General features: G+C 48.4%; 1 protein-coding gene across 1 annotated transcript in view; it reads left to right on the top strand.

Moving 5' to 3' along the window:
- HELLS (helicase, lymphoid specific) overlaps nt 1-12,959 on the top strand; it is a 372,397-nt gene that overhangs the window by 184,359 nt on the left and 175,079 nt on the right. The window contains exon 13 of the mRNA XM_085603527.1: nt 4,861-5,022. Coding sequence (XP_085459653.1) covers nt 4,861-5,022 — 162 coding nt within the window. The remainder of the gene's footprint in view (nt 1-4,860; nt 5,023-12,959) is intronic.

Genomic DNA, 12,959 nt, shown 5'->3' with positions numbered 1-12,959 from the left:
CCAGTACTTCAACTAGAATTCCACCAACATCCACAAACAGCACTGCCTGTCCAGCTTTTCTCCACATAGGAAAAAACCCTGCCTCTAACAGAAAAAGCCTCTGGAATGATAGAGAGGAAGGAGTGGACAGACAAGCCCCATAGGCTGCCATTATGTGGCTTAGAACAGGATACTGTGCCTTTAAGAAAACTTTCCAGATTTCCAGATCTTTCCCCAGTATTCCAGAATGCCCAGCAGGTCCCATTTACTTTCAGTTCTTTTTTCCGGCTCCTGCTAGCAGGACCCTGGAGCATTGAGCTCTCCCCTTTTCAAGGGTTTATTGTAGTTTTTGTCAATTCTTGTCACTTTTTCAAGTGCTTAGTGGCTGGTACTGTCAACATGCCTGGCTTGTTCGACAAGTGCCCGGAATGTGGTAGAAAGAAGGCTAAAACAGATCCACACGAGGTGTGTATAGGTTGCCTTCCCCAGTCCCTCGTGCCTGAAAACTGTGATATGTCACTCGTTCTCAGCCAGGACCCTGAGGGAGAGAATGAAGATTAGGCTTCAAGTCCTGGAGGAGAGAAGGCTGAAGGCACCAGGTGGGTCTGGAGGGGCTGATCTGGCCCATACTGAGGCCTCTGGGGGGCTCCCCAGGGGCGGGAAGACCAGTAAGCGTTCCCACTCCCCGTCGAGGGCGTCGGCGGCGTCGGAGGATGACTACCATCTGTTCGCCGTCCCCCCAGGGCTCTGGGGAGAAGCGGCGTCTACTGTCGACGTCTAGGGACCTGAACAGGCCGCCGTTGACTACATCGGCGTCTTCGGCTACGACGCCGTCTACGTCCAGCAGTCTGCGTCGATCGGACCCAGCGTCGGCGCTCGCCGTCGAGGGGAGATCGCCGTTCGCCGTCGGCGAAGAGGAGACGGTCGACGTCGCCGTCGAAGGGACGATCGACGTCGAGACGCTAGAGGTCGAGAAGATCGCCGTCGAGGCGAAGATCGCCGTCGAGGCGAAGATCGCCGTCTAGGCAGAGAGTCATCGGGATCGGTGTACTCTGTGGTGTATACGCCTCCTCGGATGCCTACGTCACTGCTTCCTCCACCCCCGACTCCGCCTCCACCGCCAACACCACCACCACCACCACCTCCACATCCGCAGCCACGGCCTCCGCCGCCCCCACCTAGGTTGTTACCCCACACTCCATTGGGGCCGCCGGCGGTTCCCCCGCGGTCGGTTTCCCTTCCGAGGTACCCGACTCCGCCGCAGGGGACTCCGAAGCCACGACGCCCGCGGTCGCCGGGACCGGCTAGACCGGCGGGCAGACCGAAGCCGAAGAGGTCTCGCTCCCGCTCTCTCAGGAGGAGAAGATCACGGAGCCATGGACTGTCATCGTCGGACTCAGGACGACGCCGTAGGAGGCACAGGTCCAGGTCGCACACGCGATCCTAGACCAGAGATTTTTCCCCGACGCTGTCGGACTCGCCTGGGACTAGGGTGTCTCCGGTGGACGATTTGGTCTCTTTTCAAGAGGTGCTGTTGAGAGGGGATAAAGTTGGGTATCACGGTGACGGTTCCAACACCCACGACGTCCGTGATATTCGAGACGCTTCATAAACATCTGTCTCTCCTGCCCCTTGTACCAGGACTGGTGGAACCCGCGTTGGAGCTGTTCCTCACTCCCGTGGTGACGAAGGCCGCCCCCTCCAGGCTCATGAAAAAGTATCGGGCCCCGGAGTCGGACCCTACCTTTTTGAGGGCGGACCCGAAGCCGGATTCGGTCATCGTGACGGCGGCGAGGAAACAACATGCGACCGCCCCTTCATCGACGGTCCTGCCTGACAAAGAAAGCCGCTGGCTGGATTCTGCGGGCAGGCAGGTGTGTGGGACCGATGCCGCCGCCGCCACCACCATGAAGGGGGCGAGTGCAGGGGCTTTGTTGGGCCGTTACGACCGGGCCCTGTGGGAGTCCCTGCAGCAGTATGCAGACCTGCTGCCCCGGGACAGGAAGGAGGACTTCTTGGAAACGGTGCGCGAAGGCATGCTGGTTTCTAATCGGGTGATCGGCGCGGCGGCGGATGTCTCCTTGTTGGCCGCCCACGCCTACTGTCATGGCGTCCACCAGAGGCGGCATTCGTGGCCGCGCCCGATGTCCCTCAAACCAGAGGCGCAGCACAGAGTGGCCAACCTGCCCTTCTCGGGGGAAACCCTGTTCGGAAAACATGCGGATGAGATGGCCCGCATGAAGGCTTGAAAGGTTATCTTGCTGCCATCTCTGCCTTCTTAAGGCTTCCTGATCAGCCTTCTCTTTTCAAGTCCCCAGTAGTTACACGCTTTCTAAAAGGCATTACGCACACGTTCCCTCCTGTCCCTTTTGTAATGCCTCAGTGGGACTTGAATCTTGTTCTCACATTTCTAATGTGCGCTCCCTTTGAGCCTCTTCATAATTGTCCTCTTCGTCTTCTGACGCTTAAGACTGCTTTTCTGGTAGCCATCACCTCGGTTAGACGGGTGAGTGAGCTCCAGGCTTTATCATCAAAGCCTCCTTTTCTATCTGTTCATCCGGACAAGGTTGTCCTTAGGCCTCGTCCCTCCTTTCTTCCGAAAGTGGTGACCCCCTTTCATCTTGGGCAGTCTGTCACCTTGCCCACCTTCTTCCCGCCTCCGCATCCTTCCAAAGAGGAAGAGAGGCTCCACCGTCTCGACCCAAAACGTGCGCTCTCCTTTTATCTGGGCCGCACAAAGCAGTTCTGGGTGGACGACCAACTTTTCATTGGATACGTAGGTGCTAAGAAGGGGAAAGCTGTGCACAAACAGACCATCTCTCGGTGGGTCGTTTTGTGCATCAAAATTTGTTATTCCTTGGCAAAAAAGGACCCTCCTGTTGGGCTGCGCGCCCATTCTACTCGGGCCACAGCGGCTACTACTGCTTTGGGACGGGGTGTCCCTTTGCAGGACATCTGTCAGGCGGCTACGTGGGCTTCACTCCACACGTTTGCCAGGCATTATTGCCTTGACAGCCAAGTCCGGAGGGATGGCTTCTTTGGCCGTTCTGTCCTCCAGGACTTTCTGGTGTGATCTTGGTTCGCAGACCCACCACCGGGGTTGGTATTGCTTGGTATTGCTTGGGTATCTATTCTAAGGTGAGGAATCTAACTAACGTGTTTCTTTCAGATGAACAAGTTACTTACCTTCGGTAACGATGTATCTGTAAGAAACATTAGTTAGTTAGATTCCTCACCGACCCACCCATCCTCCCCGTTCTGCGAACTGACATCTAGGGTTAAGGTTATCCTTTTCAGGCCCCTAGATTGACACCAGTGTCGGTCTCTTGCATGGCTCTGCGTTCCTGGCGTGGAAAGCTAGGTACAAGAACTGACGTCCGCGCGCGAGGGCGGCGTTTAAGTACTCCGACGTCATCCCGGCGCACGATGCCGACGACTGACGCGGAGCCGCAGACGACGCCTAGCGACGCGCAAGGGGTATTGCTGACACAAAAATCTTCCGGATCCAGTCTGACGCCTGGGGATATTCTAAGGTGAGGAATCTAACTAATGTTTCTTAGATACATCGTTACCGAAGGTAAGTAACTTGTTCTTCCCAGCCTGCGTTATTTGATCACATTTAACCTTCACCTCTGGCAGCTTCATTGCTCGGAATATAGGGGGGGGGGGGGGGGGGGAGGGGGGGGGGGGGGGGGGGAGGCTTGCGCAACGGGCCGAGGTGTTTCACAGGAGCTGCTCGCGCCCGATCTATAAATCACGTATGCGGCAGTGTAATAGCATTAATGTTTGATTCTGACGCGCGCACAGGGTAGGCTTATCCCGAATTACGCGCAGACATTACATAGTATTAAAATCTGCCAGACGTTGCACGTGGAAACCTGCGCAGCCTCCATTTTACTGTGTGCAAGCGAACCATGCAGTCCTTTCGTTTCGTCTGCCGCTTTCGGAGACAACTGCTGTAAATCCACTGGTAGAACGATCAATACCCCTCTGTCAGTCTGTTAATGCACCACTCTAAGATGCACATCAGCCATTGACAAACACGTCCCTAGCCAATGGTGATGTCAAGGTATCCTTCAGATAAGTGTCTGTTAAACACTAAAATCACAGAAACCGAAAAGCTCTAGTTAAATAGCGCCAGCACGTTTGTATGATTTCTATGATTGCTGATTGTATTCACAAAGACACTTTCTAGCAGTCGCGGCTGGCATGACGGACGGGTGGGTGGAAATGGGGCCGTCGCGGGGGGGGGGGGGGGGTTAGTAATATAAAACTCACTGTCCTGCGCTGCCTCAACTTCAGGACGGGTCCCGACTCGCGCAGTTTTCCAATTCCTGCAGCTCTCCTCGTCATCAGGAAAGGCAGCCTCCTTCCCTCCCCTCAGCCAATCACAACGCTGATTGATGAGGCACAGCGGAGAGCGCCCCAGCCAGGCCATTTTCTCTTTGTAGGCTGCATAGAACAAGTGTTACCAATTGACTCTCTGCATTTCTGCCATCCAAATGTAAGACTGTTAAAACAAAAAGTAATTTTGCAATATGCCATCTAATTCACATACTAATATGGGTATTTAGGTAGGGGGGGTGTGGGGGGGCGGGTTTGGGGCAGGGGGTAAATGCCCATCGGTGAAGTGGTTAAAGGAATAAATGAGTTTTAATAATGGTGTCTGGCTGTGTCAGTCAGTCATCCTACTGGGAATAATTCAGTGAGTGAATGGTAACTCAAATGCATGATCACAATTTATAGGAAAGTAACCTTTTCTTAAAAAATGCTCAGATAAGGATAAAGACTTCATTTTAGAACGTAGCTTCATTGATTTTTAGCTAATGAGTTTGCACTTTTGTCAATGGCTTATTTTATTTTTATTTTATTTTTTTTTAGATCTTGACTCCTTTCCTGCTGAGAAGATTGAAATCTGATGTTACCCTTGAGGTTCCGCCGAAGCGTGAAGTGATAGTTTATGCACCTTTGACTAAGAAACAGGAAACCTTCTACACTGCAATACTCAATAAGACTATTGTAAAAATGCTTGGCCTTGATAAGGTCTGTACTGTAGTAGTAAATTGAACTTTTCTTACTGTATAGGAAGTTTTACATGGTTTCTCAGTTATTCATTGTAGCATCTTCATGGATGTTCATAAGCATTTGAATTGTAGCACGTACCTGCAGGATTCCAAAGCACTTCAAAATTAGTTTGTTACAAGTGTCAGTTTGAAATGCACACATTTAGTACAAGCTATCTGAAGGCTACCTCTGCCAAATTTCATTTGTTATATTTTGAAAAATAATTGCTAGAAGTTGCTTTTTCTAGCACACCCCTTCCCACTTAATATAAAAGGAAAAAAGCTGGGTAAATGGCGCTAGAGAAGCCGCAGCTGCATGTAATTATTCAATCTAGCACTGTTCAGCTATCCAACAGCTCCATCACCCCATCATGTCTAGCACTGACTGTTATTTCACTTTTTTCCTGGTACTGTGTGGAGGGTGACTGAGAACTGGACTCTACGTTTTTTTAACGCAGACCATTTTGCTACAAACCTACCATTGCATTCACTAACGCATTTTGAAGACTGGACTGTTATTGTTTTCGGACTGAAAACCAACCTGTTGGCATTGGATTGTCATGGATGCTTGAATATTACCTGTAGTCAGGCTGGTAATCCTTTGTTCTCCAGTATTGGATCTTTCATAGATTCAGATGCTTAAATCATTCAACGTAGTCTAAGCGGGATTTCCAAGGTACCATAATAAAGCAGTGTGCATCACTAGAATAGGCTACAATGGTGATAAACTATCAAGTAGATGACCTATCTGTGTCCTTTTAAAAAAAGGAACGAACTTCAAACCTTAACTAATCAGGCGATAGCACCCTCTAGAACACTCCTAAGAGGCTGATTCCCTCAGATTTTTACCACACTTCGTGTATGAAGGGAGTCTCCCTGATCTCTGCTCAGTTTTTCTATTTCCAGATCTTGGACAGCTATTTTTACTTCTTCTACAATGCCTGATCTAGCGAAGAAAGCCCTTTTCAGACCCTGCCAGACCTGCAAAAAGAAAAGGGTGGATGGCCCACATAAGGACTGTCTCTACCCCCATCATAAGGTAAAGGAGTGTAAAATGTGTTGCACTCTTCCCCCACCCCCCCAAACCTTGAAGGACCGAGAGGGGTGGCTTCTTCTGTGGCTTCACAAGTCAAAAACTCAGGAATCAACATCTTCTGATGAGGACCGTGATACCTCTGCAAGGCCTCACGAAAGATCCAGGACCAAGGAACCTTTGAGGAAAGCAAAAAGGCCCCTAAGATGTGCCACCGCAGAGAATCTCTGAAAAATGAGATAAACTAATCTCCTCAGGGGTAGCCTTGTCTGAGCCCCGTAATCCATCTGCAAGGGCTGGGTATTGCCCACATTTATCCTCTTCTGAACAGTTGTTTGAGGCACAAACCTTACCTCAAAGCCCTATCGACGACACTGCTAGCGTCAACAGCTATATCAGACAACAATGACTCACTATTGTCTCTTCGTCACGACCTCCGACAGCAAAGACGACTACTTCATTCATCTATGTCACTATACTGTTAACGAGAAGTTCATCTAGTAAGAGTGCTTTGACGACACCATATTCTATGATGACCCCATTGACTGGTGGTGTATTGACTATGCCTAAAGCTCAAGTCAATCGACTGCATTGCCCATGACCATGTCGTGTAGTTCCTATAAAACCTATATAGGATCTGCGTGTTTAGACCACATACACTGCGGGATTGGTATCTTAGCTGATTCGATACCCCCACTGGGTATGTTGGCCTGTGTACCAGCTAGCTCACAGTGCCACTAGAAAACTCCTGCTACCAAGGAGAGAATAGTGCAACTATCGAACATGACAACCCTGATCCCTCAGGACTGTGGATCCCATGCAATATTTTTCGCTCAGTCACTCGTGCTCACTTTGTCTCAGAGAGATGCACAGAATAAACGGTAGGGATGTTTTTCAATAAGCATTTATTGAACAGTCGTTGTTCTAGTGTAAGATGGGTGTGCTGAAACAACCATTAGACAAACAGATATAAATGATTAGAAGCACCGAAAAGGTAAAAGGTTGCTAGATTTCTACCATTTTGCCGAAACCATGAATACAGGTGAGTATATAAAATACATGATAGTAAGATGCGTACTCCTATGATGCAACCCTAACTATATGTACCTAGCATGTGTATAGGTGTTAAGCCAAGAATCCTTCTAGGATAAAGGCAACACCATTACCTGAAGTGAGACTGTGGGACCCCATCTTGGTCTTGAGCTGGACACCCCGCAATGGATGTCAGACCACTGCGAGCTGGAGTATCTGCATCCAGGAATCTGTGTCTCAAGTCAGTGTCGGCATGAAAGTCCTGATCGCCTCTGCCTATTTCAGCGAGATGTGATGTTTATCTACCCAAAGGTGTCCCATGGGGGTTCTACCTTGCTGTACTATTGTCGGACTTAGAATGACATCGGAAATGAACCTTGTACATAGTTATTATGCAGGAGATGGTGGTCCTTCTGAGTTTCCAAGAATCCTCATGCATAATGTATGAGGTTATTCAGGGAAAACGCCACGTTATGTAAGCAGTACCGTAACTAGGTAAAGGGTCCATCCTAAAAGCCCGTTATGTAATGTAGGGAGGAATATAGGTGAAAGGTTGGGATGTTACCCGGGCCTATATTGGCGTACCTATATGGAATATAACACCACTCCTCATCCAACTGGACGACCTATTCAAATTCTAACGTATTACTAAGCTGTCTAGGCACTGGTATGCAAACTACAATAAAAACAATAGTTTTGCTAAAAAATGTTAACCTCTAAAAAATTGTCACTCAGGCAATAGTTCTAATCTGTCTGTATATAGTTCGAACGACTACAGGCATCGGAAAGCCATGCAGGTCATAGTGTCAATTGTTTTTTAGTTCCAATTGTTTATCCTAGCTGGTAGATGCAACATCGCTGTTTCCTGCCTTCGCAGAAGACTATTCCTGTAACACCTTGCAGATTACGTCAATTGAGCACAGATCTTCTGTACTGCCTGCAGCCGATGCTGGAGCAGCCTGTGTGCAGTCCAAGGCCTGGGTGTTAGTGCAGGAGCAGAGACTTCCTGTGCTGACTCTAAGAATGCCGCCATCAGCATGGGAATATGCTGGGGACAATCCATCACATGGGCTTTTATCTGGTCCAGTAAAGCATCAGTGTCCGGTTGTGCAACTGATGGAAGTGTCAGACAGATCCAACACGCATCCTTCTCTGCAGAACAGGCATCGGAGAACGGGTAGGACAGTCCATCCAGGCTGGTCTAAATGGAAGGAACCAAGAGGCGCTCAGTTCCCTTAGGCGGGGTGTGCCCAGATGTTGTACCATGCGATCACTGTATTTATGCTCCAGGAGTGCTTTTTCCACCTCCTTGGTGACTAGGACGTCCTTAGCGTAGCTGAAAAATTACAATCAGGAAAACCTGCTGTTACAAACCGGATCAGTGGAAGTCCTCCAAAAATGCTTCAGAATATGGAGTGAATAAAGCTTGGTATAACTCAGAGGACCGTCAGAAAGGTGCTTAACAGTCCAGAGCCTATGGTCTTAAATAGGTGGACTATACCAATCATATCGTATGTTAAAGATACGATTTACCATTTCTGTGACATTGAAGGGGCAGTTCGTACGTATGAGTGCCTGTATCTCAGCCGAGGACATTGCTATTTGGAGATCAAAAGTCAAAAGGGGGAGGTTAAGGGCACAGCTTTCTGTAGAAGCATGGTTTTCATTCTGTTCGCAGTATCAAACTGTATAAATGAAACATTCAATGAATGCCATAGCAGTGCTTCCCGGACTGTGTCGGTGCAAAAAATACTTGCATACAGCAAGTAACCCTCGAGCTCACGGTGACTAGATATGCGATGCCTGGAAGCATCCCACAACAACCTTGATTGTTCAGCATCAAGTAACTCCCATTCAAAAGTAACTTGAATACCGGGGTAATCACGGCTGCTGGGGTACCTCAAGTGACAGGATAGGTTCGCCACCGAACCATTACAGGCCCCGTGTAGGATAATATCCTGGCATATGCGCGATCCTCTTAAAGCATTCTCGTGGTTCGTACAGCTTAGAAACACTTCCAGATCCCCACTCCTGCATCGAAATCTGTACGGTAATTCCCAAGATTCCTTGATGAATTTCCTACCCATTTCTTCACATCTGCCCATCTGTTCTAGGTAGTATTGAAACTGGAAAGTTGTGATCAGTAATGTTATATGGCCATGGATCAACCCCTCTGTGAACGGTGATTCTGTCACAGTAAAAGGTAATCTGTCCAGTTTTTCAATACGCAGCATTGCATATTTTACTCCCCTCTGTGCCATTTTCATCTGTTTTTCCGTTGGATTGTATGCAAAAAACAAGGACGTACAGTTGATAAAACACCAAGGCACATAACATGCGTGCAATGATTGCAGCGTCCAGCTCAATAACATAATAGAATGTAATTGTGATTGCCCATGCTGTAACATGCATAAATCTTCTAATACATCAATAGCAGAAGATACAATGTTGCCCAGTATATAAATCCCGGATGTTAACGTAGTCCTACCATTGTCAACTACGGCTAACCCCTTCTCTAGGTTAATCCCATCTATTTCCCGAAGTCTCTCAGTGCCTTCTTGTTGAGAGATTTTCCAGATTTCGTTATAGACCGCATATAAAAAATGTTTGACGTGGCTTTCTGGGACCTAATAAAAAATCACATAGATCCACTTTCTCTTTTAGTAAGGACAAGTGCTGTTTCACCTGGGATAGTGTTGTGGATTTTAGCCAATTGAGGTGTAACTTCCCAACACTGGATGATGTCACCAACCCTAGGTGTTCTCTTTGTACATAGCGTGGGTGTGGTCTATGGATACCGAACCCTTCGGAGGTACCCCGATTCCTCCTTGACATCGGTTTGTGGGCCAAACCAACCATCCCATTGGGGTCTGATACATCATTTTGTAAAATGTAATCGATTGTAGCCCCTTCTTGTGATGTAAACTTTTCCCCGGTATGTGATGGTGTTGGAATCCGAGGCGTGTTCAAATCCTTGTTCTTGGCTATTCCAAGACAGTCTGTTGCACAGTATCATTCAAAAATATAATTTGCTGAGGAATGAGGCATGCTCTAAATAGCACTTGTGTTCCCTGGATTTGCCAATCTCTAGGAACCCCAGACTGATTTTAAGTGTATATTGTCCTTCCATAAGCTGAAACCTTGTTCAGACAGTTGTTTAATGAATGAAGCAGAATAGATCTATTTGGTGTTAGCATATTTTTCAGTGCGGAGGTAGGTACAACCTTATAATAGAATGAGGTCGGGTCTAAAATGGTAAACCCTGAAAAATATGAATTTCTGTGCAAAAGGTTCCGAACTACTTTTCAGTGACGTAGGGCAATGTTCCATTGGTGATATGTGAAAACATTCCTAGGGGTACTGGATTTGTGTAAAAAAAAAATTACGACCATAATGTTGATAATACATGGTGTTAGTCTGTGTCTTCTAACATTTCATTGCTCGAAAATGCGGCCGATTGTTCTAATTCAGACAACATATTGTTTACAATTTAAAAATCCCAATCATCGGAAAATGTCCTAGAGGTAATGATATCAGCTAAGGAAATTTTAAATAAATTAGGTATTTTTGAATGTTCTGTTGGGCCAAATATATCATCAATCTTGTCCCATACTATACCATCAGGTATAGGAACTGCTGAAATGTTCATGTAGGACAAGTCTTTGTTCACAATGTGATGAAACGTGAGGTTTCAGGATCAAGTTCATTTTTGATGCTGCAGAGCTTTGGCGCAGATAAATTCCATTGATATGTTAGCAGAAAAGTTACTAAGCCTATCCAGAAAAGAAAGAACAGTATACCAGAGATTTCCATAATTGCGCTATGTCTCTTAGCAATAGTGAGAGCTAAAAAAAGTAAGTGTTGCTTGTATATGTTTCCCCCAATGTCGTCTGCTATGCTAGAGTAAGAGTTGCGGTTCGGGCCGGATTTCCCACGCTAACACCTTCTGGAGGCAGGACCTAATTCTACGCCAAAAGGGTTGCAACACTGTGCAACTCAACAATGTGTGCTAAAACGTCCCCTCTCGGTCACACCGCAGACGTGGGGATGGGATCACTCCCATTCGCCAGAGTCTAGTCCGTGTATAATAAGCCCAGTGCAAATACTTGAACTGTATCAGGCGGTATCTCCGAGACCGCCACCCCCCGGGGGCTAGCGATGGCCTCAGCCCAGTCATCTGTCAAGTCAGGGATGTCTGCTTGCCATGCCAGTCTTGTCGAGCATTGTCTGTGTGTGGGTTGTTAAGGTCTGGTATATTTGCCTAATCTTGTGGAGGCCTAAATCTCCCATCAGTAGACAGTCCTCTAATGAATGAAATTCCAGAAAGGTCTAAAGCGCGCAGATAAGGGGAGGGGGTGAGTGCATGGCGGAGTTGGAGGAATTTGTAGAATTGTGTTTTGTGCAGTGTATACTCCGCTTGTAGTTGCTGGTAGGATTTCAAAGGAGTGCCCTGCATCACATCGAGGGTCGATCTCCCCACCAGGTCCCATCCCCAGAACCCCCTCAAGGCTGCCACCGGACGGAGGTACGTACCCTGCCATAGTGGGGTTTCCCGGGTGAGCTTTCCGTTCCAACCCATCTGTCTAACTTTAGCCCGCCATAGCGATATTACAACTTTACCTGCTGGAAGCGTGAGATCCAGGCGTGTGGGGCTGTATAGGAGATTGAGGGGGGTCTGCTCCATTGCTGCATGCTCAATCGCATATGCCGGGTCTGCGGGGGAATTGTACCACCACGAGCAGATATGACGCCCCGTAATAGGAATAAATGTCTGCCGCCACGATGCCCCTGCAGTACGTAGACTGCACGCATGTGCGAAGAGCGACCCTGACCGCTCCACCATTCCAGAGAAATCTGTTTTGTATGGCGTTGACCTGTGCGAACCAGGAGTGCGGGATATGATACGGAGTTAAGGAGGCGATATAAAATCCGGGGCAGTGACACCATCGTGAAGATGGCCGCGTGTCCATATAGGGATAAGGGAAGGGAGGACCACACTGCAGTTTCACTATTGAGGTTTGCAAGCAGTGGAGTGATGTTATGCGCCCAAGAGTTTGTGGGGCATGGTGACACGAAGATGCTGATGTTTAAACCCGTCTGTTTCGCGGGATAACTGCGATGCCCAAGCCTGGCGACCTTGAAGGCCGCACACTGGAAACAGTACGGATTTTGCAGGATTTGTGTGCAGACCAGTAGGTCCCCCCCCCCCACAAATACCCTGAGGATCTCCAGGATGCGAGGCCCGGAGAACCAAGGGTCCGTGATGAAAAATAAGACCTCTTCCGCGTATAACGCGATACGATCCAAGCGCGACTGCGACCATTCCAAGCCCCGAGAACCAAGTCATTTCTGACCCACGCTGCCAAGGGCTCAACCTCAAGGGCGAACAGTGACAGGGGGCAGCCGGGCCTAGTGCCTCCTTTGTATAGGGAATGAGGGCGAGTGATGCCCAGCTATACGCAAGTTTGTATAAAGTAGGCCTACATACGCAATGAATTGGGATCTCAATTGTTTGCGTAGTTGGTCCGAAAGCTTTCGTGGTGGGATATCTGAGGAATTCCGCAATTAGATCAGCCGAGATCTGTTCGTGGCTGGTGTATAGGGCCGTGAAGTGCTGCGCAAATTTTCCGGCCACACCCTCCGGCGATGTATATTGGGACCCATCCGCACCACGGATGGTGGGAACCATCGCTGGAGATTTGTCTGACACAGCCGGTGGAGCATTTTACTCGATTTATCCCCCCACTGAAACTGTTGCGAAGCTTCCCAGATTTATTTGGCCTTTCCCATTAGATATTGCTGTAGTTGTTGTTGCGCCTGTAGCAGGTTGCGTCGTAGAACTGGGCTAGGAT

This window comes from Triturus cristatus, chromosome 1_2, assembly GCF_964204655.1.
Source record: "Triturus cristatus chromosome 1_2, aTriCri1.1, whole genome shotgun sequence".
NCBI classification, from domain to species: domain Eukaryota; kingdom Metazoa; phylum Chordata; class Amphibia; order Caudata; family Salamandridae; genus Triturus; species Triturus cristatus.
This window is presented reverse-complemented; position numbering and strand designations above follow the sequence as displayed.